The sequence below is a fragment of the Haemorhous mexicanus genome, chromosome 14 (assembly GCF_027477595.1).
Source record: "Haemorhous mexicanus isolate bHaeMex1 chromosome 14, bHaeMex1.pri, whole genome shotgun sequence".
Classification (NCBI taxonomy): Eukaryota; Metazoa; Chordata; class Aves; order Passeriformes; family Fringillidae; genus Haemorhous; species Haemorhous mexicanus.
Window position 1 is genome coordinate 11,835,842 of NC_082354.1, and position 26,083 is coordinate 11,861,924.

Sequence of the window (26,083 nt, forward strand, 5' to 3'; positions counted from 1 at the left end):
CCGAGAAATGAACCTCTGAGCCGGGGCGGTGTCGGGGTGGCTGCCCGGGACTGTCATTTGCACCTCAGGGAGGAGGGAGATGGGGAGGACGGGGCAACAGAGAGGTGCCAGGGAGATTTTGGAGATGTACAGAATGTCCTGGAGCAGCTGGACTGGAGGACGGTGGGAGCTGCTGAAGGCAAGGGGACGGGGAAAGAGATGGGGAGATGGGGATCCTCTCCGGCCAAGCTGCCGGTGCGTGTGCTGGGATCTCCCAGAGGCGGGACAGGACCTCTGCCCTCTCCGGAGCCGGGGCGGGAGCTCCGTCCGTCCCTCCCCGAGCCCCCCTGGGGAAAGGCCTCTGCGCTGGTCCCAGCGCCGGCCCCGGCGCCAGGCAGCCGCTCCGGCCAGAGCCGCGCGTCGCCGCTCGCTCGCGGGGAGCCGGGGCGGCCGCGGGCGGAGCGGAGCGAGGCGCAGGCGCGGCGGGGCCGGTGCCGGTGCCGGTGCCGGGGCTGTGCCGCCGCCGTGGCCCGGCGGGCTGCGGCGGGAGCGGCGGCAGCATGCGGCAGTCCCTGACTCAGCAGCGCCCGGCCGGCGTGGCCCTGCCCGACTCCGTGGGTGAGTGCCGGCCCGGGGGGGATCCCGGGGGGCGCGGGGTTGGCCGCGGGGCCGTGCGGGGCGCCGGGTCCCCGGGGACCCCGCCGGGGCTGCGGCGGCCGGGCCGCCCCCGCCGTTCCCCCCGCCCGCCCCGCCGCCGGCCGAGCGCGGCTCCGGCCGTGTGTTCCCGCAGCCCCGGGGCGCTGCGGCGGGACCCCGCGGCGGGGCATCCCTCACGGAGGCGGCTGCGGCCCCGCGGCAGCGGCAGCATCCCTCGGAACGGGGCGGAGTGCGGCCGCTGCCCCCCGCAGCCCCAGTGAGGTCGGGGACCCCTCGTCCCTACCCGCGATTTGCCCTCCCTCCCACCGCCCCGCCGGCCCCGCAGCCCCCGCCCGGGCGTGCCGGGCCCGCAGTCGGAGCCGTGGGGTCACAGCTCCCACGGTGACGTTTTTGTAGCAGAAAAATGGGACGAAAGGAGAGGGGCTGGGAAGAGGGAGGCTCGGTGCCATCTGCCCCCCGTTCTCCCGGGGTAAAAGTTGGAGCTGGCTTCTTCCTTGAGCTGCTACTCAGTGCCTATTCTTCGCTTCTGGCTTTTCCCCCAAAGAACAAGATGGAGAAGTCGGTCGTGTTTCTGTGCCATCTTGTCCATTTTCTTCTAATAATCGTGAAAAAAAAAAAAAAAATGTGAATCAAGGGCAGTTCAAAGATACGCATTATTGCAAACTTTTAAAGTAATCTGAAAAAACCTGCGACAGCCTTGTCTTTGGAGTGACTTATAGGGCAAATATAACAAGAGGATGTTTCTGATGCTTAAAAGAAAAATGATCATTCTAAAACCAGTGCCCATTTGGAGTGCCATTTTAGCAAAAGCAATAGCCAGGCTATGGATGGCATAAATTTCTTTACAGTTCCCTAACAGAGTTCAGCACAGTGTTGTGAATCACCTTGTCTACTTATGTTGTGGTAAGCACTGCAAGTTTTGGGGTGTCTGTTTGGGATAAATCACAGAGAAAAGGCTATTGCTGTCTCTTAAAAGCAGAGATAGCAAAGCTGCCGTAGCTCAGCTTCTGTGCACAGAACTATACCAAGCTCAGGAGCACACAGGAAGATGATCTGATGGGGAATATTTCCAGCAGAAATTAATGTTGAGGGAGAGGATTTTGTCAGAGCAGCCCTTCAGCAGCTATTAGAGAGATACTGGGTGAGTCTGTATGCTGAAGCAGCTGCAGGCATCCTTAAAGAAGTACAAAACCACTTTCTCTCTACACACGTAGCAATGTGTTTTCAGAGAAGGAAAAAATGTAATTAATATCCCAATATAGAGCTAAAGTGGAGGTAGTCACATTATCTCCTCCGTTTCACTTCTCTTTTCAATATCAAGTTGGAAGATTATGGCTGATTTTGTCTGAACTTGAAATAAAAGCTTTTAAATTTTTTTTTTTTTAATCTTATGAGGAATACTGAAAAGCTTTGAGAAAATTTCTAGTTGAAACCTTATGTTTCTGTTCTCTATTGAATGTTGGTGTGTGCCAGTCCTAAGCTGGGAAACAACACAGAAATTAAGAGTGAAAAACACAATGGTGGTGAAACAAATACAGCATCTGTACATGGTGTTTCAAGATGCTCCTTTTAGAGTGGTTTTCGTGGTAACTTTTTGTAGCATTTGTGGTGGCAGTGCAGGAGAACTGGCTGGGGTGTGTGAGTGCCCACAGCACCCCCCAGCCATGCCCTGCACACATCTGCACCCCCCAGCCTGACCCTGCCCACAGGAGCTGTGTAAGGAACACCTGGCTGGGCTTATCTGCCCTCTGCTCATTTGCCAGCCAAGCCATAGCAGTAATCAGAAGTTTGGTAATTCTGTGGAAGCAGCATGAATTCATCCTTTCTTCCCTTTCAGAACTAATCTATGTAAGAAGCAGCAAATTTTCTCCAGTTTTGGTCCCACTGTTTTGGATTTTTTAAGATGTTTATGGGACACTTGCATTTAAATGGTTGCATTGAAACTGAAGTGTGGCACAATGATAGTATTTGTGAGGCAGTACATATAGAATGGCTTCATCTCTTAATGACTTTTGAGTGATTTAGAACCCTAGATTTTCTATTATTAACTTATTTGGCAGATGTAGGAGAGTAACCCCAAATGTGACCTGCAGCAAACAGTCACCTACCTTTACCTCCAGCCTGTAAAACATGGCTTGAAAGACTGAGGATCATTGATAAAATATCCAGCCTGAATCTTGGGGTTCTCTAGCCGTTATTTAATATTTTTTTGTTTGATATTAGCAACTATCTAGCTGTTTATTCCAGCTAAGGACTAAGCAGCTGTCAGGCTCCTTGCTCTTAGGACCAGTGATGTCCCGGTGGTGCAGTCAGACCTGTGCTCTGGAACATGAGCAGAAGGTTTGTGGGTGGAGAGCTTTCCTTCCAGAGACAGCAGGTCAGTCAGAAAGGATAGTCCTCGTTTTTTATAGACCTCTCTTGCCTTTCATGTTGGACTAGATGTCCTCCAGTGGTCTTTTCCAACCTTACCCTTCTGTGATTTTGTGCTCTCCATCTGTTGGGTTTTTAAGCCCCAAGTTTGGCCCTTGTCTGTGATTTCAAGCTCATCTGTAGGTGAAATGATCCAGCCCTGTGCCCATGGCAGCCCAGAGCATGGAGAGGGAGCCCTGCTGCCAGCTGCACAGCTCCTGGGTTGGGCTGGAGCTGGTGTGGAGGAGCAGGGGAGCTGCTGGGCTTTCCCTGTGGAAAGCTGTCCCTGTGGAGGAAGGGAGATCGTTTGCAGCAGCCTGTGTGGGTTGGTATGGCTGCATCATCATTGTTGGGGTGAAAGGATCTCGTTATCTGCTGGCATAAATACACAGATCCTACAGAAGGGCCTGGGGGCACCTGGGGTGTGCACCTCTGAGACAGAAAGCTGCCCAGCAGGGCCTGGTGTGCTCCTTTTTCTGGAGAGTTTGGACAAGGAGGTTGTGCTTGGCTTGACCAAGTCTTCCCCAGGGCCTTTCTGCAGGTGTTTTACCTCACTGTGCCCAGGCTGCCAGGGAGCACATGGGGATTCCCAAGGTGGTTTGCTTTAGGGAATGCACTCTGCATGGTGAAAGTTGCTCCTTGCCCTTGGGACACGTTCCTGCCCTTCCCTGAAACCCCCAGAGAGGTGCTGGGAGCCTCTGGGGTGGGAATACCCTTACCTGCTCCCAGGGCCTGTTGGAGAGCCCCAGGCTGTGGAAATGGGATTCAGGGTGGCCCCAGCAGCCCACAGGGATTCAGGCAGGGGCCCCTACAATCCATTATCCTCCCAGCCATTCTTGCAGGTGCTGGGTTGTATCTACATAATATATTGAATATGATCAAAAGGATTGTTCCACAAAGTGACACAAAGATGGCAAAGCACATGCAGACCAAATACACCCCAAAGATGTTGCTGAGCATAGTGTCACAGCCAGCCTTCCTCTTGGCTGGTGGAATCACTCTTTTATGTTTATGCTCATTTGGGAGATCTATAAATATAGGAAAAAAAAAAACTCATCAGGCAACTGTAGATGAGTTTTACTAATCCACAAATTCATTATTCAAGCATCTAAAAATACCTGGTCCTTGCTGAAAGTAGAGGAGAAGAGGCTGTTACTGGTGATGTCTTATTTGCATGGAAAACTGTGGATGCCTTATGATTACAGTCGAATTTCCCCTCTCAGAACAAGCAGCATGCAGTGGGATTATTAAGCTTGATGCAAGTAGATCAGAAAGTATATAAATGTCTAATGTGAATATTTCTCATTAGCTCAATTGCTCCAGGCTAGAGGGACTGGGAGACTCCAGTGTATCTAAATAAGCTTTGCAGAGCTGCAGCTCTTAAGGCTCTCTTCATCTACGTCACAGCAATGTTAGTGAAGGTGAAAAGTGACAGGCAAACCCAAAAATATTCTCAAGTCAGAAGAAGGGAAATTCACCGTGGCGTGGTTGGCAGTGGGAGGAGAAATTTGTGGTGCTGTGTCTCTCCCCAGATGGAATCAGCAAATTCTGTTGTGTGTGTGTTTTTAGGGTCGTTCAATAGAAGAAAAAGAAATTCCCTCTACGTAACTGTGACTCTCCTCATTGTGTCAGTATTAATTCTAACGGTGGGCCTAGCTGCTACAACAAGAACCCAAAATGTGACTGTTGGAGGTTATTACCCAGGGGTTATTGTAAGTATAGAACTCCTAGGTAGGTCTAGAAAACTTATTGCCTACAAAGTCCCTTGTAATGCTGAAAATGTTATAAGGGGTGATTTTGTCCTGAATATTTTGCTCAGCTTCTTCATTACCATTTGATTTATTTGTTTTATGATTATTTTGCACCTGCTGCACATTCCCATGCAAAAATCCCATCCAAGTGGCAGCTTCCTCTGAGCCTAGGTAATAACTTGCTTTTGAGCTACTGATGAGACAGATAAATAGATTTTATGTCAGTTGAAGCAACTTTAGAACTTCTTTGTTTACATAGATCACATTAAGCCCAGGAAGAAGTAAGACAAAGAAGGACCTTACTGCCAAAAGCAGTTGAGAGACCAGGTTTTGAAATACTGGTAACATGAACTTGTGGTCATAAAGTTTACTTGCAGAAGTGTTTAACAAATTGGAGTCCCTGGACAAGGAGCTGTGGCAGATTGCCAGGGGAGCCTGTACATCAAAGCCACGAGCACATCCATTTCTTCTTTTTTGTTATCAGCAGCTGAAAATGGGAAAGAACCATCTTTTAGCTTCACGTGGCTTAATTTAGAGAAGACCACAGGTGTCCAGCCTTCCTGCCATTAGATGTATGCTCTCTTACAGAAGCATGACGGGCAAGTATGTCATGACCCTCCTGGCATGAGCAGAGGTCTAACAGGAGCTGGACTGCAAGTCCTGCTCTGTTCCTGTGCATGTCTAAGACATGCTGAAAAAGAAGCACTGAACTGCAATCAAATTAGGTGTCTCAGTAGATTAAATGCAGCCAGTAGCCCCAGCTAGAGGCTCCTGGTGTAACACCTGTAGGATGCTGCACATTTGATTTGGAGCCTTGAATTTGGAGGCTGGAAACCATTCCAGAAAACCAGGTGGAGGCTTGTTCTTGTCTTACTGCTGTTTGATTTATTTGCCATGCATGGCTGATCTCAGGGAGGGTTATACTTTCTGTGCCCAAGTTCTTCTACATCTGAAGAAAGCCCCTTTACAGCCATTGCAGTGTGGAACATTGTTACAGGTTCTGTTGGGCCTCTTCTGTTTAGGTTTTCTGGCTTGTCCCAGTACCTCCTGCATTTAGGCCTGATCTTTTTTGAAGAGAAGTATAGAAGGAAGGTGTTGAGAAAGATGACAGACTGGCTCCAGACTCTCCACACCTACTCTGCACTGTGCCAGCCTGAGCAGAGCCTCGTGCTTCAGAGCAGGTCCTGCAGATGATGCAAATGGGCAGAGTCTGCTGCTCACGTCCCCTTGACATCTCCCGAGCTATTTATGGCCCGGGAACGTCAGCATCCTTTCGCTTTTCTAAGGCTTTGTCTGCTCAAGGAATTAATGAAGTCCTGGACTTGGGAAGGGCGTTGAGTTACTTTATTCAGAGGCACCCTGGCAGTTGGGGTTTGTCACCAAATTCCCCACCTAGGTTCATTAATCTGCTCTGTGGAAATGTGTGATGACCTCACCTGTCTCGCTGCACAGGGAAACATTTCAGTGTGCTGCTGGATGCTTCAGAAGGTGCTTAAAATAGCTGATGTTTCATAACAAGCTGGGATTTCTCCCTTTACTGGGGAAAAAGGGCTGGCTGCAGTGAATGTGTGTTCCATGAGTTGTCCTCAAGCAGATAGAGCCAGAAGTCTCTTTGCATGGTGGGTGACTTCTGTGTGTGAAGCAGTTCCATGGCTGGAAGCATTTTATGGAACATAGAATCATAAAGTCATAGGATGCTCTGAGCTGGAAGACCCCCATCAGAATCATCAAGTCCAACTCCAGGACAACCCAAGGAATCACACCATGTGCTTGAGGGCATTGTCCAAATTCTTCTCGAACTCAGAGATCAGATGTCTCATTGCTGCCATGCCTAAACCACCCTTCTTTCCTCCTTCAGCTTGTGTTTCTTGGGCAAGCACCTCTTGTGTGAGGAGGAAGCATGCAAAGATGTTTGCTTCAATGCAGGGGATTATCTTCCCAGGCCTCTGCTTCCAAGGAAGGACAGAACCAGGCACTGTAGATCTTCCACACATCATTAGGATTTTGTTTGGTTGGGTTTTTTGAGGGTTTTAAGGTTTTGTTTTTGTTTTTGTTTTTTTTCTCTAGCAGCTCAGTCCCTCATTGATAGAATTGGAGAAGCTGAAGCAGAGGATTCAGTGACATCCTGTAGCCAGGATGCCTTCACCCTCCTCCATGACCACCCACACCTTCACAGCTACATCAGTGAATACCTGAGCTGTGTCTGTGTGGGAAATGTCCTCACCTTGGCTGGATGACTGACCTGGGACAGGGAAGCCCAGAGCACAGCAGTGATGTTCAGCAGACAAAAGTAATGCTCAGGTGCAGAAGACAAGGAGCCCTGGGGAAGTGAGAGTGTGAGATATGTGTGTTGTCTCCAAGTTACAGCAGCTGCCAGAATCTGTGTGAATTACTGACCTTTCTTAGGCTTTCACTGGCAAACCTCTTCTCTGATGGTTCCTTGCCAAGGATGTTGGCTTGGGGCTTTACTCTGGAAAAGCACATTCACTTTGTGTCCTGTCCTCCTTCCAGACAGATCCCAGGAGATCACATCCACCAGCAAACAAATGATGTACCTGAGGAACATTACTGAGATCTCTTTGTCCCATCCGTGGAAGAATGAGTAGTTCTTCCATTAGTGCAATGAGAATTCCTGTTAATGAGAATCCACTCATTTATTTGGTCTTCACCTGCTGCATGTACAGACTTGTTCTAATTTCTTCTTTTGAATTATCTTAAATTATCTAAAGCATTTCACCTTTTGTTTTGAGGTTGCTCTGAAACACCATGTGGATATTTCTCTTAAAGCTCAAAGGACACAAAACATTTTTCTTGAGTATTTGCCTTAGGTGTGTGTTACCACACAAGTTCCTTCTGCTAAATATCACCTGATTGAAAATTACACCTGGATCCACATCACTGTTAATGTCTGGATCTCCCCTTTTTTTTTTTTTTTTTTTTTTTTTTTTTTGCTTGGACTTGAACTATAAATCTGTTACTTTAGGAAGGTGGAGGTGTTGTTTGCCTGAGCTAAATAATAAGCCCAGAAGCCCTGGCAGGTCAGTGTGGGGCAGTTCAGCAGTGCCCTAGGGCTCTGCCCTGCCTGTTTGCCACCCCAGTGGTAAGGAGACCCTGGCTTCACTGCAGTGCTTCCCACCATGGCAGTTTGTGCCTGGTGTGGGGTCTGCAGGAGCTCAGAGTGCCAGCCAGGCAGTGGGGAAGCAGCAGCCTGATCAGCTGCTCCACTTGAATCCCTGCTGCTCGAGCCAGCTGCCCTCCCTGCCTGCAGCACTGCACCAAAGGTTGCTGGGCTCAAGCAGGGCAAGGGAAGACTGAAGCCCAAGTTTACATCACATCTGTGTCTGCTGATCTCTGCACTTGCCTCTGCCTGTTAGTACTGGATTCATCAAACCTTTGTTTTCTATTCCAGCATCTCAAAGAATATATTCCAAGGTAGTTGACTCATTTTTGAATCACTACAGCTTGTCTCATGCCTTGTTTTTCTTTCTGGGGAGTTGGGCAATTACTGGGCATTCTCACATGGATCTTCATGGGCCCTTGGTCTCTTGTCTGGATTTGCACCTCCTTAGTATGACAGATCCAGCTGTAGGACTTTTCCAGTGTTTCTTATTTTGCCAACCCATGGAAATGGGGTTGGATATGCTCTACACCAACCAAAGCCCTTTCTCAGTGTGGCATAATTCTATTTTTGCATCTCCCCTCTTAGTCCATGGTTCCTGCTTGAAGTCCCTCTTTCTGTCCTGGCTGAGGTGTGCTCTGTCCTAGAAACTTCTTCTTAGTGTAGCTTAAGGCTATGTAGAAAGGAGGTGGGAAATTGCTCTCCTGGCTGACTTCACTGAGCTGCAATGAGTGCACTCAGTTACAGCAGCCAGAAAAGATACTTTGGCTGCAGTGCCTTATTCTGTTGGGCCAGTGTGATCTCTTCTGGTAGAGCACCCTGGTTGATGCATCCTCACCCCTGGAAATGAGGGAGGAGTAAGAGAAGACAGAAAACTGATAAATCTTCCAAAGTATAAATTTCCTTTATTTCATGCTGCACATTGTGGAACCCTCTGAGCTGAGAACTGAGGTGGTTGCTCACAAGCCCAGTGAGGCCACAGAATCCTGGTCCTGGAGGTCTTAGTGCACTGATCCTGCTAGGTTTGCATCTGGAGGCTTCTGAGTGTTTGTAGGGTTGCTCCAAGACAGCAATGCATATCCTCATCCACCAGCCATTCCTCAGCATCACTGGGGGGATGGAATTCAGAACTCATCCTTTTGGTTTCTGCACATGCTTTTAGTGCCATATATGGGCTACACCTGATAGTTCCTGCTAGTGAGAGACTCCACTGACTTCTTGCTGAAGGAAGAGAGCTCACCCATCAGCAGAATGTTCTTTTGCTGCTTCTGGATTTAACTGTGTTCTGTCTGTTTGAAAAATATCTTGGCTATCATCCTGAACTAAATGCTAACACTACATTGTTTTTCAGCTTGGTTTTGGGTCGTTCCTTGGAATAATCGGATCAAACTTGATAGAAAACAAAAGACAAATGGTAAGTTCTTTATAAAAACTTTACTAAAAAATTACTAACTCAAATACTGTGCGTAAAGAGTATTATTTTAGGTTTTCCCAACTCTTCTGGGGTAGTGTTGCATACCTCCTGAGAGCTGGGGATGGTTCCTGGCAGCCCGGGAGGCCCCTGTGGGGGCTCTGCCTCCTGCCCCTGTCTCACTCAGGAGAGCAGCTGCAGCCCCCTGGGCAGTGCCTGCCCCAGCCCTGGCAGTGAGATCCCTGCAGCCTTGCTGCTCTGAGGCTGCAGAGAGCCCAGGGAGGTGGGGCTGTCCCTGCAGCCTGTCCTGCTGTGGCAGGGCTGGAGGGGGCTCAGGGGTCAGGTTAGCTGTGTGCTCTGCTGACCAAGGCCAAGGCAGCTTCTGCAAAGGCAGATGGGAGAAATTCCTGTCCAAATCCAGAGTCTGCCTTTGTGCTGCCTTTGCTTTGCACATGGCGTGCTCCCTGCAGAGCAGGAGGAGAGGGTGAGGCAGACCCTGCAGGAGATGACATTTGCCTTTCCCACAGTCAGACAGGGTGCAGGGGAGGTGAGTTTCCCAGGGGATATTTTTGTTGTTTTCACCCTGGCTTTGCAAGAGCAACATATCCCTGTTCTTTCTGTCCTAGCAGGATTTCAGCCTCTTGCTCATCATGTATTATTAGCAGCATGTCAGTGTCTGGTTGAGCAATGACCATATTGTGCCAGTCCTGGACTCTTCACAGGAGTGCCCACAAGTGATAGTGTGGCTCTGACTTGTTTGATTATTCTGAAGAGCCCTGGGTGGCCTGAGCTTATTCTTTTCATGTCTCTGTCATTTTGTGTCCTAAAAAACATTCATGACCCAGCTTTGCAGGGATTGCATCACTGCTGCCTGGGCTGGCAGTGAGCATGTCTCCACTCTGCTGGCAGAGAGGACATGCAGTAGCTGTCACTTATTGTCCCTGTGCTTTAGTCACATGTCCTCCTTACCCAGGAGCACTTCACAGTTGCAGCTTTGTCCATTGCATGTTTCTGTGATACCACTGGCCGTGAAGGATTTATTTTTTCAACTTCTCTGAACTTCCCCTGTGTCCTAGTTTGCTAAAAGGCAGCCTTGGTCTGGCTTCTTGCACAGCTGAAGGCAGTAAAGCCAAAAGCAGCTTGTGCAGCTGTGCTCTGGTGCAGGTGTCTGTCTGTGAGGTGACAGAACACCTGCCTGACTCTGCTGAGTGTGAGGAGTGGAGCCAGACAGTGTGGCTGATGGGGAGAGCCAACCTGCAGGAGCACTTTGCACTTCCCCACCCTGCTGACAGGAACAGACCCCTGGCTTTTCCCACCCAGGTGTACTGACCTCCATGCCAGGGTGGGGAGGGGAGGGGAGGGGAGGGAAGGGAAGGGAAGGGAAGGGAAGGGAAGGGAAGGGAAGGGAAGGGAAGGGAAGGGAAGGGAAGGGAAGGGAAGGGAAGGGAAGGGAAGGGAAGGGAAGGGAAGGGAAAGCAAAGCTTTTGTGCCCATAGGGAACTGCTCAGGCAGCTCTGGCACTCAGCCCACTGCCCACTCAGCAGATTCCAAGTGAGGAGTCAGCAATTTACACACCTTTATGACAATCATCTGTGCCCTGGAGAGTAAGAACCAGCACCATCACAGCTCATCTGGGGCTGTACCATCACCTAAAGGGAACCTCAGCCCAGGACACTCCTGCCCTGTCCAAACCAAGTTTGTCTTTTGTTGACTGAATGCTGTTTGTGTGGCTGACTTCATCTGGAGTTACATGAGTGAGGATCAGTCAATAATATCACACAGCTCTAGGGAGGGACTTCTGCTTGCTACAGTAACAGTATTATCAACCCCAAATCAAAAATAATCTTGTTGGCAAGTTGAAAACTGGGATTTTTAAAATTTATTTTGTCAAGAAAATTAATCCACAAACACTAGAGACTGATGTCCAAAAAGAAGACAGAGGAGTCCTATAACTTTACTGAATAAAGGGAGAGGCCATGGTTCATTTCCCCTGGGGTCTCTCAAAATGTTTAGGGGACGCAGCCTCTTTTTATCCTCATTTCCCAGCCTCATTTCCCTCTCTCTTTCCCCATTGGCTGAGGTACATGAGAGATACAGACTTCCTGAGACACCTAATACCCCCTTCTAATGTATACCCCCCCTTTTTTCTTTTTCCTTGTGTCTCTGTTCTTTTTCTCTAAATCCAGAGATTTAGCACAGTCTCCAGTAACTGTCTGTGTCAATTAGTGGAATTCCTATGGAATTTATGGTTCCCCCCATTGCTTCTTTCTCCTCTCCATATCTGGCCTTATCAGTTTGTTTGTAAAGACATTATTTTTAAAGACATTTCTTCTCTTTCATTCCTTTCCATTTGTATGTTTCTATTTGCTTTTTGATTTTTGTCTCTACCATAAATTCACAGTATGTGGTTTTCAGGCTTTTCTTTCTACATCTGAGAGGGAGAAAACTGTAATGTAAATAAAGTGAGCATCAGATACTTACCTCTTGGTAGGGCTGTTATGAAAGTATCATTAACTTTGTATTTATTTTAACCCACCATATTAGCAGCTCCTGTCTGTGAGCAGAGATGACTGACAAATTCCCTAATTGTATATATTTAGTGTTTGGCTCACTTCCCATCTCTAAGGCTCATGCTGTTTAGGGTAAATATCCTCTTTCATGTGTGTATGAAACAAAAGACTAAACTTGCTACAAAATAACCTAAGCCATAAACCCCGTGTCTTCCACCAAAACTGGACTTGCTCTGCTTGTGTGGTGTCCCTGGTTTGGAAGTGAGACAGTGTGACCTTGTAATGGATGGTGTGAGCTGGGTTCCGACATGCCAAGGTGGGGCTGAGTGGGGAAGAAATGCAGGAGTTTACAGCTGACAGAAACAGGATCAGTGGAGGATCTGGTCCTGGAAAACTTGTCACCTGCTGCCATCTGCTAGTACTTTGTGGCACAGCATCTAATATTCCAGTAACAGCCTGTTGTGGTCATGACCCTTCACTTTGTCACTGGGATCCTTTCACTGCCTGCTCTCTCTGCTGCTGCAGGTCCAATGCCTGTGCCTTGAATGCTTGCCTCATCTACAAAACCACTTTATTTTCTGTCACTTTTAAGTAAGCCATTTCCACTGCCCCAGGTGAGCCCTCTGGCATCTCCAGTCCTTGTTCAAGCTGATCTGGTCTATATATGAGGTCACTGGAACAAGATCTGTTTCCACCTAGGGAAATGTAGATAAGTGTGATTAGCCTAAAAATCCTGAGGTACTCTAGAAACACACATAGGATCCTTCTGAATTGTATTTGTCTGGGGGTTAGGCTTGTCCTTCTGAGAGCTGGAGCCTTGGGCAGTGGCAGGAGCCAAGGTTTTCAAGCAGACTGTAGTTAGTACCTGGATCTTTAAAGCAAACATCCCCAAGTCAGGAGACCTGAGGTATCTGTCAGTGCTGGCAGGGATAACTGTTAGCTTTGTATTTGGGCTGTGGAGATTTTTACTATTGCTTACAACTCCCCCATGACCAGAGTCACCTTTGTACTTGTGGAGAAACAGTTCTTACAGCTGCCAGCAACTGACACTTGAAGGTTTCAGTCACCAGAGTTGGAAAACCAGCGGGGAGCTTCCTGTTCTTTACACTGAAATACTGACAATATATTGAAATAACATATTTCAGTATATGTGAAGTAATATTGAAAGCTGTTCCCCAAGCTGCATCTGGTGGCCCTGGCTGTCTGAATGCTGTTCTTGCCCTCCCCCTGCAGCCCTGCTGATATCCCCAGTGTGCTTTGGCAGTGGGGATGGGATCAGTGTTGGGAGCTCTGCGTGTGAGGAGCTGCTCAGGAGCCCAGAGGCAGCAGCTGAGCTGAGTTCAGGTTTGAGAGGGGCTCTGTCAGCACTGGTGCAGGCTCCCCCAGCTGAGCAGGGCTCTTTGGCAGAGGTGGTGTTTGAGGTGGCCTTGTGGGAATAGACACTGTTTCTCATACCTGGATTGGAGATTATTTCTGCTTTACCTGCTGAATGCTTTCACCCTAACTTTAAGAACGGGCAGGATGGGGCCAGTGGAAAAGGATCATGCCTGTCTGACTGCCCTTCTCAAGCTGCAGGTGGAGGGAAGTCTCTCTCCTTGCAGCTCTCCAGTGGGAGCTGGATGGACTGTGCTTGGCACAGGCTGGCACCAGAGCCCAGCCAAGCTGTGGTGAGGGTGTACAGCACCCATGGCATGGGCTGGTCACTGCCCTCTGCTCATGGCTTTGTGCTTGTGCCTGCGTCCAAGTGCTGCTCCCTGAAGGCACAGTCCCTGCAGAGGGGTTCACACCCTGCAGTCTCCTGCATCCTCCCAGCTCAGGAAGTGCTCACAGGAGCAGCTCACCACAGCACTCTAGGATGAGGAGAGAAGAAATCCTCTATCTCTCCAGGGGAGAGTTAAGGACAGCAGCAGCCAGAAGAGGAGGTGTATCCTCAGCCCAAGTTTAGCCTATTGGAGTCATGAAAAAACCTGCATTACTCTATGAAGTCCCCAGAGAGCCAGTCTGGCACAATGCTCCTACTCCTGCCACTCTGGCAGAGCAGACACACATCCAGTGCCTTCAGCCAGAGCAGGCTGCGCAGCCTGGGCCAACATCTGGGTCATTGATTGCTGCAGGGCTTATCGACCGTGCTTTACATATCCTTGTGGAGAGGGCACTGATCACTTGGTTGTGGAGAGGCAGGTGATACCTTGCTTTGTTTTCCTTTCTCAGCTGGTTGCATCGATCGTCTTCATCAGCTTTGGTGTGATCGCCGCGTTCTGCTGTGCCATTGTAGACGGTGTCTTTGCTGCCAGACACATCGTAAGTGCTGCCAGGGAAACACAGGTCCTGCCATGCTTTCACTCTAAGAAAACAAGTGATGGTATCTGCAAGCCTGTATCAGCCTACATCAAACCCTGTAAATATGTATCATGTGCTGAATGCTGCTTTAAATCACGAGCTTTAGAAAAATGTTATCATTTAAAAAAATATTTAAAAATTAGTGGAAAGCACTAAGATCTTAAAGCTTTGCTTTGGGTTTTTTTGGCTTTATGTGTTTATTGAGTATCAGAACACTTAAGATGTAATGTGAATTACAGCTATTGCCAAGGGACAAGCTATGAGCAGTAGCATCTATTTTGTTTTAAATGTTGGCAGAGCTGGTTCTTAATGCAGAGGGAATCACTGGATGCTGTAGTAGAATGAAGCAATTTGATACGAAGCTCACTGAAGTGTTGCAGTATAAACAGGAAACATTTGCAGTAGGTTCTCAGTTTCCATTTGGTGACTTAAAAAATTATGAGCTACTGCTGTCATGACCAATCACTAGTACAGAGGGATGTGCAGAAGCTCTAGTTATTATTACACAAATAAAAAGACACAATTCCATTTCTGCTTTTTGATTGAAATTTGTAACTGCAAACAGCTTTTTGTCCTGCAACTCTGCAGTTTGATGACTTTTTTTGAAATTTTTGGCAAAAAAGGATTTAAAAGACAGATTTGGAGTTTATTTGTATGAGAATGGAAAAGAATTTCAGAGGGTCAGAATTACCCATGAAATGGAAACTCCCTGTGTCAGCTGGCTAGTTATGCTCCTTGTGAAGCTGGCTCTTCTTTCCTGCCCCTGAGCACTCCAGTGGTGGAAAGGTGGTTGGATGGCAGGATTTGCTGGCAGAGCAAAGGGCAGCTCCTCTCACTTGTGTGATGGGTGTCCATCTGTCTGTCTGGATGAAACCAGCAAGTCTGGGCCATCTCTGACCCCCTTTGGGAGGGTGTGACCTCCTGGGTTGGGTTGTGGCATGAGCTGGCAGCTCCTCCCAGCTGGCTCTGGGGGTGGCTGCACATCTGGGCAACCAGAGCTGAGCAGTTGTGATGACAGAGGCTTTGGTTTCTGCCTCTTGATGAACAGATGCGCTTTTGGCCTCACTTTACCACCTGACAGTCCAAATATGTCACCACCTTGCTGGAAAAGTGCTTCTGCCACACCAGCACAAAGGATTCTTCCTGTTGCCAGCTGCTGCCACTGCCCTGCCAGCCTGAGCTTTGGATCAGACACCTGGAGAGCTGGTTTGGCTGCTCCTGGGAAGGGCTTGCTGATGTGAATACATGTCTGGCATTGCTTTCCATGAGGTTTTGCCTTGGAGATCAAGCTGCCACAAAGGGAAGCATTAATGCATGTTTGCAGGCTGGGATGTTGATGATCCTCCAGAGCTTTCCCACAAGACACTGAAGAGCACGGGAAGGACAAATTTGTGAACAATTAATGAAAATTTGCTATGATTCAGCAAGATCCTTCAGAAATAGGTCAAGCAGACCTGGTCTGTGTCTGTTCCATTCAGGATGGCCACTGTCACCCAAAGAGCCCAGATTAAGAGACTGCACCTCCCATGCTGGCTGTAACACTACCATGCCTCCAAGGACCAGGGTTAAACATCACCCAGGGCTCAGGGAACTGGGGTGGGGGCTGCAGAGGGGGCTGTGTCGAGGTGCTGGTGTGAGATCAGGGTCTCTCTAAAGTGTGGTCCCTTTCCCAGCCCCTTTGGGTGAGTTTGCTTTTGCTGCAGGGCTAAGCCTGGTGCTTTCTCTCTGGCAGGATCTGCGGCCGCTGTACGCGGGGCGGTGTCAGTACTACTCCAAGAGCACGACCCCACCAGAGGTGAGAGCAGGTCCTGCTGAGTCCTGCCAAGGGCCCAGCTGCTTGGAGCAGGGGAAGGAACCTGCTCCAGTGTCCTGGAGGTCTGCAAAGTGAGGAGGAGGCGGGAGGCTGGGCCTGGGGTGGCAGCAGGGTGCTGGGAGCCCTCGGAGGGGGGTTCTCCATGTACTGCCTCAGTAGTGACAGAGCAGATGGAGAGAAGGGGATGTAGGATAGGAAAATTCACCAGTTTGTCTAGCTCTTCAGCTGTGCATCCATAGGGGCTGGGTGGTGGGTTAAGGTTTCAGACAGCAATAATTTCTGTGTATATGAGCAGCAAGTACCAGCCTCTGCACCTCTCCTGTTGTCTTCTCCAAAGAAGCCTGTAGGGGATGGATGATCCTGCCACATACTGATAGTGTGTATGGATGTCTGTCTGCCTTCGCTGAGCACTGATTGTCTCTCAGAGCTTTCCTCACAAGTTCTGAATAACCATTGTATGCCAAATTAGAATGCCTGCTGGAGGGTGCAAAGTTAAATGTTACACAGCAGTGTGGGAGTGGTCCACCCTCTTTTCAGGCCGTGGACTGTCCATGTGTGTTACCACCCAGAGGCACACACAATTAACCACTTTGGTCAGTTCTGTATCACTATTGGAATCTGCTCTCAGTTTGGGCCATGCTGTTGACAGCTCTCTGCTCTGCCTTGCCCTGGGATGAGGCGGGTTAGTTCAGCAAGGCCTTGGCTGCTAGCAGGAGTTGCAGAATCTCCTTCCTCTGCAGGCACGTGCTTGCCTGTGAGCACAGTGAGAGGAAACTGCTCCGCTCCAGCCGAGTGCATCTCTGTTGCCATAGGAGGGCTTTGTGGGACCGAGATAAGGAAAGAAAAATCTGCCTGCAGCTGATGTGGAGATCACTGAGAATTCTACACGCAGAGCAGGCCAAACAGCAGCAGAAACTGTGTTTGGGGATTGTGTCGTTCTGTGCTTTATGTGGTTTTTTTCTGTGTTCACGCAGGCGGTCTGTCACCCACAGCGCCGCGCCCCCTGCACACCGAAAATAAAAACCAATACCTGCTTCTGCTGTGACCTGTACAACTGTGGGAAGTAAGCCAAAAATGCCACTCCTGGCCATGGGAAGGGGAGCAGTGATCATGCTCCTTGGCAATAGCTTGCAGCTCGTTTGCAGGATAGTATCAGATAATGGCAGTTGTTGTGGGAAGGGACCTTGAGCGAGTTTGTTAGCAAGGAGGAGTTCCAGACAAAAGCTAACCGAGTGAAGGAGGGTGTGAAACACACCAAGGCCATCTCAGCTATGGGTGAGCATGCTCTGAGCCAGCCCAGCTGGAAAAATGAGAGCACAGGAATTTCCATTACTTTCGTGCTTGGTGTCCTGCTCAGGTTTTCCACCTGTTGAGTTGCTTGTCTTAACACCTTCCTTCTCTGTTGGCACTGGGTTTTGTTTTTTCCTTTGAGAATGCTGAAGATGCAAAAAACCTGGGACACTGTTCTTCTTCACCTTGCCAGCATTCCATTCCCCGCGCTGCTAGCAGAGAGGAGAGTTAAGAGCTGGTGCCATCTGTGCCTGCACAAACCAGTGTCCTCTCTGCCCAGTGAGTGTCTGTCATGCTCACACGGGGACGGAAGGTGAACCAGCCCTGTGCAGTGAGGCAGAAGGTGGTTCCCGATCGAGAACCACTGCAGAGCAATCACACCACTGAGATCTGGCTACTGTGCCTAAGCCAGCTTAATTTACAGCGTGTGCTGCTTATACCTTGTGGAGTGTCCAATGTGTGTTAGCAAGGCATTAATAAATTGATTTTTTTTACTGCTGGCTCTTGCCTAGGGCTGTTTCAGGCTTAGCATTTCTCACAGTACTTAGCTGGGCTGGCCTCTACTTAAATCATTGACTGTGGTGGAGGAAGATCAAAAGCTGCTGCTGGGACAGGGTGGGTGGTTCCCCGTGCTGGGAAGTGATCCCGGTCTCTGTAGGACTTTGTGTATGTGAAAGAGGCGTGAAGCTCTTGCTTTCCTTGGGTAGTTTACAGAACACAATCCCTTTTTACTAGCTGAAGAGAGGATACTGATTGGAGAGGGAACTGATTGGAATGGAATAGAAAAGCTTGAAACTTTTCTGGTTTTCTTTTTCTTTTGTTTTTGTTGGTTTTTTTTTTTTTTTCCCCAGTCCTGGTTCTGAGACCTGCCCCGGCCCACTTTCCCCTCTATGATGAAAGAGAAGAGTTGTTATTTAATCTTGCTTAGAGCCACACAAACATCCTGCACTGAGGAGGTGCTGGGTGGTGTCTCAGTGAGAGAGGCACGGACACTCAAGACTGGTTAGAGCACATGTAAAGGATGGAAATCATGGCAAACGGGACAGCAATCCTGCATTGTTCCTGATGCTGGGAACCCTGGCTCTGGCAGCGGGACAAGCCCCTTCCCGCTGCCTAGGACACGCTGAGCAACGTGGGATGCTCTCCCTGCGGGATCCGCGCTCTCACGCAGCTCCACAGGAGCGAGCCCTGGCAAACAGCACTCGCAGGTTCCATTGTCAGAGGGGCGCGGGGAGCTCAGGTTACACAGAGGTTGTGCCAGCCCGCTCACGGGTTTTTGTAAGCTGCGGTGCCTCGATTCTGATTGAAATCCTCATCTCCTCCTTGTGACGTCCCCTGCAGTGGCCTCCTTAAATGAAATGTGGGAGTAAAAAGGGTAAAGAGGCAGAAGTTGAGTAATCAGCAGAGGAGGGTGACTCTTGTGAAAGGGGGCAGTTTCCTGCAGGCCTTGTGGAGTCTGCTGAGGAGCTGAGCCTGCATCTGCTTCTTGCCCTTAGATATGAGCCAGATCTTCCCCCTTTCCTCAAAGCTCTCATGTGCTTTGAGCTTAGCCCTGGATGTGAGCTGGGAGATAAGTCATTCATAAGCTCTTGGTACTGTTTGTCCCTGATAAATGTTTTCTGAAGGGCTATTTGCTGCAGGCCACTGGTAAGCTGTGCTGAAGGCCAGCCTGTTCCCCACCCAGCAGCCAGAGAGGTCATTCCTGAAGAATTCTGCTGCAAGACTTCAGCCCAAGTGCTGCAGGACTTGCTTCTCCTTTTCCAAAATACTGACCTAACCAGATTTGACCGAGTTTTTTCTCTTTTCTGCCTGTGGAAAAGGTTCGGAGTGTGAGCAGAAGGACGAGGTGCCAGGCTCCAGCCAGCCCAGGCTGTTGTAGAGCTGTGAGGGGCTGGAGCTGCTTGGTGGCCAAGCCCTTCGAGCCAGGCAGGAGCTGTGCTGGCCCCTGGATCCCACCCAGCTGCCCTGGGGCTCTGGAGGGCAGCCAGCACTGCCTGGGGGGCAGCTGCTGCTCCTCGGGCACACTCTGATTTCCCAAGGTAATTCCAAGACCGGTTTGTCCTTGGTAAGCTTCCAGGACCCCTGTGGAGATTTCAGATGAAAGAAATAACAGGCAGGTTGAGACACAAAGTCATTTGTTTCAGAACAGAGCAAGTAATTTGTTTCAGAACTCCCTTTGTGCAGGGAGATTGTGGATGCCACAAGCATGGGATCCAGGAGGCTTTGTCCCCACTCCCTCAGCAGTAAGGTCCAAGTTATCACTGAGTTGCAGAATGCATCTTACTGTCCAGCAGTACTGCTTAGGTTTTATGATATGTTGTGCATTTTTTTTTATCATTACTGTTGTTTTTTCCTAATCTAGCAGAGTAGAGATTTCTGGAGGGTACTATGAGTACATTGATGTCAGCAGCTGCCAGGACATCATCCACCTTTACCACTTGCTCTGGTCGGCAACAATTCTGAACATAGTCGGGCTGTTCCTAGGGATCATTACAGCAGCAATACTTGGAGGCTTTAAAGACATGGTAAGAGGATATCAATTTCTCAGTGCATTAAAGAAAACAAATCAGGGAAATTGCCTTTAAAAATGATCATGGAAACTACTGGTGTTTCAATGCAAATGATCTATGCATTACTTCAGTCAGGGTGGGAAGAAGGGCAAGAAATAACTATAATGAGAAAGTGAAAGTGATTCACTTTTCTGATCTTGTCACCATCTGAGCACAGTTAGAAAATATTGACAGAATTGGGAGACTGTATTTTCAAAAGGAACCATCAGAGAGGCGTTGGCAATACCAGGATGATTGAAAATAAGCTCTTTCTTAAAAATTGATCTTCCTTTTCATAGTGTTCACATTCTACAAGGAAAAGTGTGGTGCTTGCTCATTAATTGTTGATTTTGTAGTAGCAGTCTGAGCTTTACAGACTGTGTTAAGCTGAAAGTCTCCATCTAATTTCATAATGGTGCAGAACCTGAGAGAGTGAACTGGGGATCAAAACCAAACTTCAGATAATGAAAAAAATACTGTTCTAACAATGTGAGCTTTGAAATACCTTCCCTTAACCAGGCTGCCTGTTACCTTCCATACGGTTTTGTTCTAAACTGCTCAAATGAAGGGATAGAACTGATGTTCAACAGATACATTTGGGGCTTTTTCAGTTTGTGACTCATTTGGAATAACACAAAACCATTCACACAGAAAAGAGATTTGTTATCCTGGCTATACGTTTTTCTTACAAAGAAATCTCGGGCCCTGCACTAAGGGTACACTGTTTCAGAACTCTGAACTCTTTTCAGACTCACCAATATCTTCCCAAATAAAACAGGAGACACATTCCCAGCTGTGCATCACAGCCCTTTGAGATTTGATCCACACCAGAGAGCCCCTACAAAGATGTATAGAAATGAGCAGCAATGCACAAAGTGCACCAAATAAGATAGTAATTTGGAAGTAATGAATAATTTCTCCTACTTGTGAACAAGTAAATCTGTTTTGTGTGAGTACTGGTGTGCCCTGGGCTACTGCCAGCTTGTAGTTTGGAATCTGAAACAATCAGTGGCTGTGGAGTGAAGTGACCTTGGAATGTAACTGCTGCCTGAGAGGGAACTGGATTGCCAGTTGCTAATGCAACAGAGTTGACATCTAAAGACACACAGTGCTCCTTTAAATAATTTCTGCTTTCATTCAGCTGTCAGCTTTCTGTGATTGGGTTTGCAGCCTCATACTCTCTTCTTTTTGTTTTGATAGACTCCTTCCCTCCCTACCCTGAACTGCAGTGTTGAAAATGCACACCCTTCAGTGACCTACTACTCCAGGCCACAAGTGACATCTTACAACTCCTACTACCACAGCACTCCTCACCTGCCTCCCTACTCTGCTTATGACTTTCAGGTGGGCAACATTACAGGCTGTTTCCTTGTTCAGCAGCAAGGTTAAATCCAGGCAGCCTGCAGGACTCCGGGGGCCTGTCTTCCTGTCATTCACACAGTTTAATTTTCTTGGTCCTGCAGAAAATACCAAATTTTTCCTACTAGGCATTGGTCCTTGGCAGTGCTGTCTTTTACTAAGGCAGTGTTTTCCCGAAAGCTGTCCTTGAAGTGAAGGCAAGAGGGAGGACCTGCTGCCTGCCTGCCCATCGCTTACTAGTAGAGATCACATTAAAAATAGGCATTGCCTCTGGCACTGCAGGGTTCGGAGGAGAGAGGCAAAGCCAGGTGTTCAGGCACTAGATTTTATTAGGCCAGCTACTGTGTCTGAGAGAAATAGAAGAGCTTTTGGAGACAAGCTGTTTGAGCTCCTGAAGACACATGATGCCTGAAAAGCTGATTTGTTGTGGTTATTTTCCATAAGCTTCAGCTGGCCTAAGAGGGGTCCCCGCAAACATCCCCTCTGCTGTAATGCATCCCTTCCTCCTTGAGCTATGGAGCTGTGCTGTTGGAAACAGCAATTCCATGTGAGCCTTGCTGTCAACATCAGCTTTCACTCGTTGAAGCAGATGAGGACATTTCCTCCTCTGCTCTTCTGGCAGGTGGATTTTACCACAGGGGTGATGTTAATTAACACATCACACAACCACCACGACAGGAGAATTTTTTTTTTTTTTTTTAATTAACAAGAGTTTAAGATTTTGGTCATCAACAAAGAGGTGTGCTCTGTCATAGCCACCACGTCCCTCATCTGAGCCATGCATTAGAGGAAACTCAAATCTAAAACTTCCTGGGTCTGCTGCTAGTGCCACTGGACAATGCTGTTGTCAGGGCTCCTAAATATAATTGAACACCTAAGACAGAACTTCTAGGATGTATTTGCGACTCATTTTTGAGATTAATGAAACCTGGGTCAGTCACTGGTGCTGTAGTCCTGCGGCTACAAAAATGCCAACCTCAGTGCCTGCCAAACCAAGCTCTGCTACAAAGTCCTTTTCTCAGTTTCTCAGCAGTTCTAAGCTCTGTCTGACCCAGAGCTTGCCAGTGTGGCAGCCCCAGCACCTGCAGAGAGCTCAGCATGGGGGATTTTCCTGCTCTGTAACTGGAAGTTCTGCTGGGCTTTGCTAACACAGCTCAGCCAGACAGATCAAAGTGTCTGGGTCTCACTGCTGTGAGCACAGGTGCTGGCTCAGGAGACGGCACAAAAGCTGGGCATAAATTCAACTAATCTAAATTTAATATAGCCAAGTCCCTCTTTAACATGAAATTCCAAGTCTGAGCCTTGCATATCTTCCAGGGAACTTGGGGCCTGCACGGGAACATTAGCTGAGCCTCTGGCTGTGCAGACTCCCTTGCTTTGAGCCCTGCTCTGCTCCAAGCAGTGACTGCACCACCCTGACCCCTCTCCCCTGACACCCTACAGCACGCGGAGCAAGCCCAGCCCTGCCTCTCAAACCCCTTCCAAAGGATGCACTCCCTCTGGTGCAAGAATGCTTCCCACTCATTCCACACATTTTTCACAGGAGAAAAACAACACACCAGAATTCCTAAGGAAGCCTAGGCCCTTGCAGAAACCTGGCTTTCACACACAACTCTAAAATGGCAGACCCAGTTCTCTGGTTTTTGGAGCAGCTCACTCACTGTTGCTACTGCTGGTGTGTGACACCCAAGATTTGAGAGGAGCTCATCAGTTTTCAGTTGTCCAGTCTTTGTGAAATGCAGCAGGCACACAGAAGTGATGGGAATTTTTTAAAAATATCTTCAATTTTGGATCTAAGGAGCCTCCTTTTTCAAACCCTTCCTTACAGGCTGTGCTTACTTTGAATGCAACAAGTTAGCTGAAGTGTTATTTGTTTGTAGCATTCGCTGAGGAGAACCTTGAAATGTTAATTTTGAACTGTTTGGTAATGAAGTGTCACTTTGATACAGTATTTCCATTAGGAAATGGTTACATTGCAGCCTTTGCTGTCTCCCTGCAGCATTCCAGCGTGTTTCCAGCCTCCACTCCTTCTGGCCTCTCTGATGACCCCCAGTCCCTGTCACCGTCCCCCAGCTACATGTGGGCCTCTAATGCACCACCTCGTTACTCACCACCCTATTTCCCACCTTTTGAGAAGCCACCACCTTACACGCCATAAAGAACGTGGGAAAGAAGAAAAAACGTATTTGCCATCAAAATAAGTGTGAACATTTTGTATTTATATTTTACTGTGGGAGGGAGCAGGAGAATCCAGAAGATAATTGCAAATAAAAATATTAGATTGGACTGTCCTTTTTTGCGAGACTTATTTCAGAAGTTTTAACCATGGCCTGTGACAAATGGGACAGACTTCTGATGTTTTAATGAGTCACTGAGTAGCAGGTGACCTAAATTTCAGCCTCTTTGGTTCATGTAGTCCTTGACTTTTAATCAAGTGATCCAACACAGATGACAGACTCTGGTCTGCCTTACTCCATCTTGTGCCAAGCTGAAGTAAGGGTAGCCAAGATTGATAGTTGCTAGGGATTATCAGTCTGTTTGAGGGGAGGGTGCTTGCAGACAGCACCACTCAACACTGGTTTTGTTTGGCCTTTGGGCTCCAGTTGCTGGGATTCTGTCTGGGAGGACACAGGACCTAGCTCACATCACTTGCTGGCCCAACACACTGGAAAAATTTTGGGGGGAACCGTGACAGTGCCTCAAAATGTAACCCTGCTGAAAAGGATAACATCATAGGATAGCCTCATGCATGTGTAGCAAAATAATCAGAATATTGCTTTTTTGAGGGGGGGCAAGCTGTTTTTATTTCAGGTTGCTTCTTAAGATAAAAGATGAAATGGAGTTCTCTCTCTCTGAATTCTGTGTAGGTAATGCTGAAGTCCAACAGTTTGGGTGGTTGCACTGCCTAAATTGTCCTTGTATTCCTATAAAAAACATCTGGAACCGTCTACAAGTCACTGAAACAGTGCAATAAAAATGTTGTTTATTTATTTGTTTATGTTTTCTGTGGTTGGGAATTTTTTTTTAAGCTTGTCCCTTTAACTTTTTTAATGGACGGAATCAGCACCCTGAATAAGCACTGGTTTAGTAGCTGTATTATGGGCTGCACACAAGGAATACCCACTACTAGTTCTCCAAGATAGAAGTCTCACACGGATGAAATTCAACACCCTGTAATATAGGACAAAACTGAGGAATTTGCAATTACTGTTGTGACTTTCATTCAATCTTCATCTGATGACTGTGCTGATTGATCTAGATTCCAGCAGATTTTGCATGCATCTTGCATAACAAAAGGTCAGCTTTGATATGTGACACACTGACCTCTGAAGTGTGGTTCTACTCCAGGAAGTGATTTCAGATGACAGTGTTTGGATCTGACCTGCTCAACCTGAGTGTTCTCAACAGCTTACTTCAGGGATAAAAGCAACATTAACATTTTACTCCTTATTTCCTAAAGATATCATTTCCTTGGCATCAGTTTGTTGACCCTAATCCTCAGTTGCCTTCCTTTACTTGCAACTGATGCAGACAAAGAGGTACCTAAAAGTTAAATCTGGTTTTCAGAATCAGAATGGAATACATGCTGGTGGGTTGGAGGAGAACCCAGTTGGATTTTAAACTGTGACACCTACTTTTAATCTATAAAAAAAAATTCAAATGCTGTCAACATGAAAAACAAACACTGAAGTCTCTGATCTCACTTTTCAAAGTACACCCACACTTTATAACGCTGTTTTTAATCCTATGCATTTGCAAAGCCTTTAGGCTAGACTATGTACTAACTTTATAATTTCCACTGTCAAATACTAATCAGTATATTAGTTCATTAAAGGATGACACTTTAGCCAGAAGCAAGCATGACTTTTCTCCAGTAAGAAGGGAAATAAACAGCTGGAGAAAGGAATGCAGCTCACAGGATTTAAAGCAGTAGTGTATGTAGAACATATCCTGGTGGCATTTTGTTTTACTATAGAATGTTGAAGTGCAGCTCCTATAATTTGTGTACTGGAAATAAATTTATATACTGGGGCATCCTCCATTTTATATTACATTTTATTAAATTAAAGAGATGTAAAAAATCTCTTGATAAAGAGATCGTGGGCAATTTCAAAACAGACAGTACTTCTCTTGATAAAACTCCCCACAAAACTAGAATCAGAAGGTCACATTAATTTAGTATCAGAAAACATTTTATTGCTTTATCTTTGAAATCAAAGCTAACAGTCCTGTCCCACTTCTGACAAACACTGTACCATTTGTGCCTGTCAACTAAATAGGGCTAGAAGGACTAGGGGACACCACAGGACAGGACTGAACATCCTGAAGAGAACATAACTTAGTGGCAGAGAAACAGTTAGGAGGTGAATTGTGTCATTGGTTTTGAGTTGAAAAATACTAACCTTAGGAAATTATCCAAATTCTCTTTTTTTCCTAAGGAATATTTTAGCAAAGATTACATTGCTGCTTTAAATTCACTATAAAAGGACAAGTACATTTTCACATTTAAAAACTTACTAGTGGTATTTTCTGTTGAATTACCTGTTTCATTCTGCTTGAGTAAAACAAAGCATTTAATGTAACTGCAACATTCTGCACTGTATTTGTCATTTCTTATGAGAATGTCAAGTTTGTGACTCATATGTACCCTTTTATTACTTTGCCAAAGTTAAATAAAATTGTGTGACTTTTGTAAACATTTACCAATTCTATTTTACATTTTAGCAACCCTCCTGTTTTACAAGCATCTTTAAGGTTATTTTAAAAAAGTGAGTAAAATTTTCATTTAAAAAAAATCAAAGCAAAAAAAAACCCCAAGCAAAAAAACCCCAACAAACAAAAAAACTCCATCTCCATTCACTATATTTGAGACATCTTTCTACCAGGATTAGCCAAA

At 47.3% G+C, this 26,083-nt stretch overlaps 1 protein-coding gene across 3 annotated transcripts; it reads left to right on the top strand.

The window, feature by feature from the left end:
* The first annotated feature begins 468 nt into the window (after window positions 1-468).
* Window positions 469-25,889, top strand: TMEM255A (transmembrane protein 255A). Of its 3 annotated transcripts, none has more exons than XM_059859652.1 (9): window positions 469-597; window positions 4,615-4,757; window positions 9,266-9,328; window positions 14,047-14,136; window positions 15,908-15,970; window positions 16,963-17,051; window positions 19,641-19,803; window positions 21,028-21,171; window positions 23,186-25,889. In XM_059859652.1, the coding sequence occupies exons 1-9, from the start codon at window positions 540-542 to the stop codon at window positions 23,342-23,344; spliced, it is 972 nt and encodes a 323-aa protein (XP_059715635.1). In that variant the 5' UTR covers window positions 469-539; the 3' UTR covers window positions 23,345-25,889. The 3 variants fall into 3 exon arrangements, with proteins under 3 accessions (XP_059715635.1, XP_059715636.1, XP_059715637.1); XM_059859653.1 differs by having other exon boundaries at window positions 19,644-19,803; XM_059859654.1 differs by lacking the exon at window positions 14,047-14,136.
* The last annotated feature ends 194 nt before the right edge of the window (window positions 25,890-26,083 follow it).

What these genes read in the sequence shown, in the direction of transcription:
- TMEM255A (XM_059859652.1), top strand. Translation starts at nt 540, where the DNA reads ATGCGGCAGTCCCTGACTCAGCAGCGCCCGGCCGGCGTGGCCCTGCCC. An exon ending in GGCCCTGCCCGACTCCGTGG is followed by an intron (nt 598 to 4,614) that starts GTGAGTGCCGGC and finishes GTGTGTTTTTAG; the next exon opens with GGTCGTTCAATAGAAGAAAA. An exon ending in AGAGCACGACCCCACCAGAG is followed by an intron (nt 15,971 to 16,962) that starts GTGAGAGCAGGT and finishes GTGTTCACGCAG; the next exon opens with GCGGTCTGTCACCCACAGCG.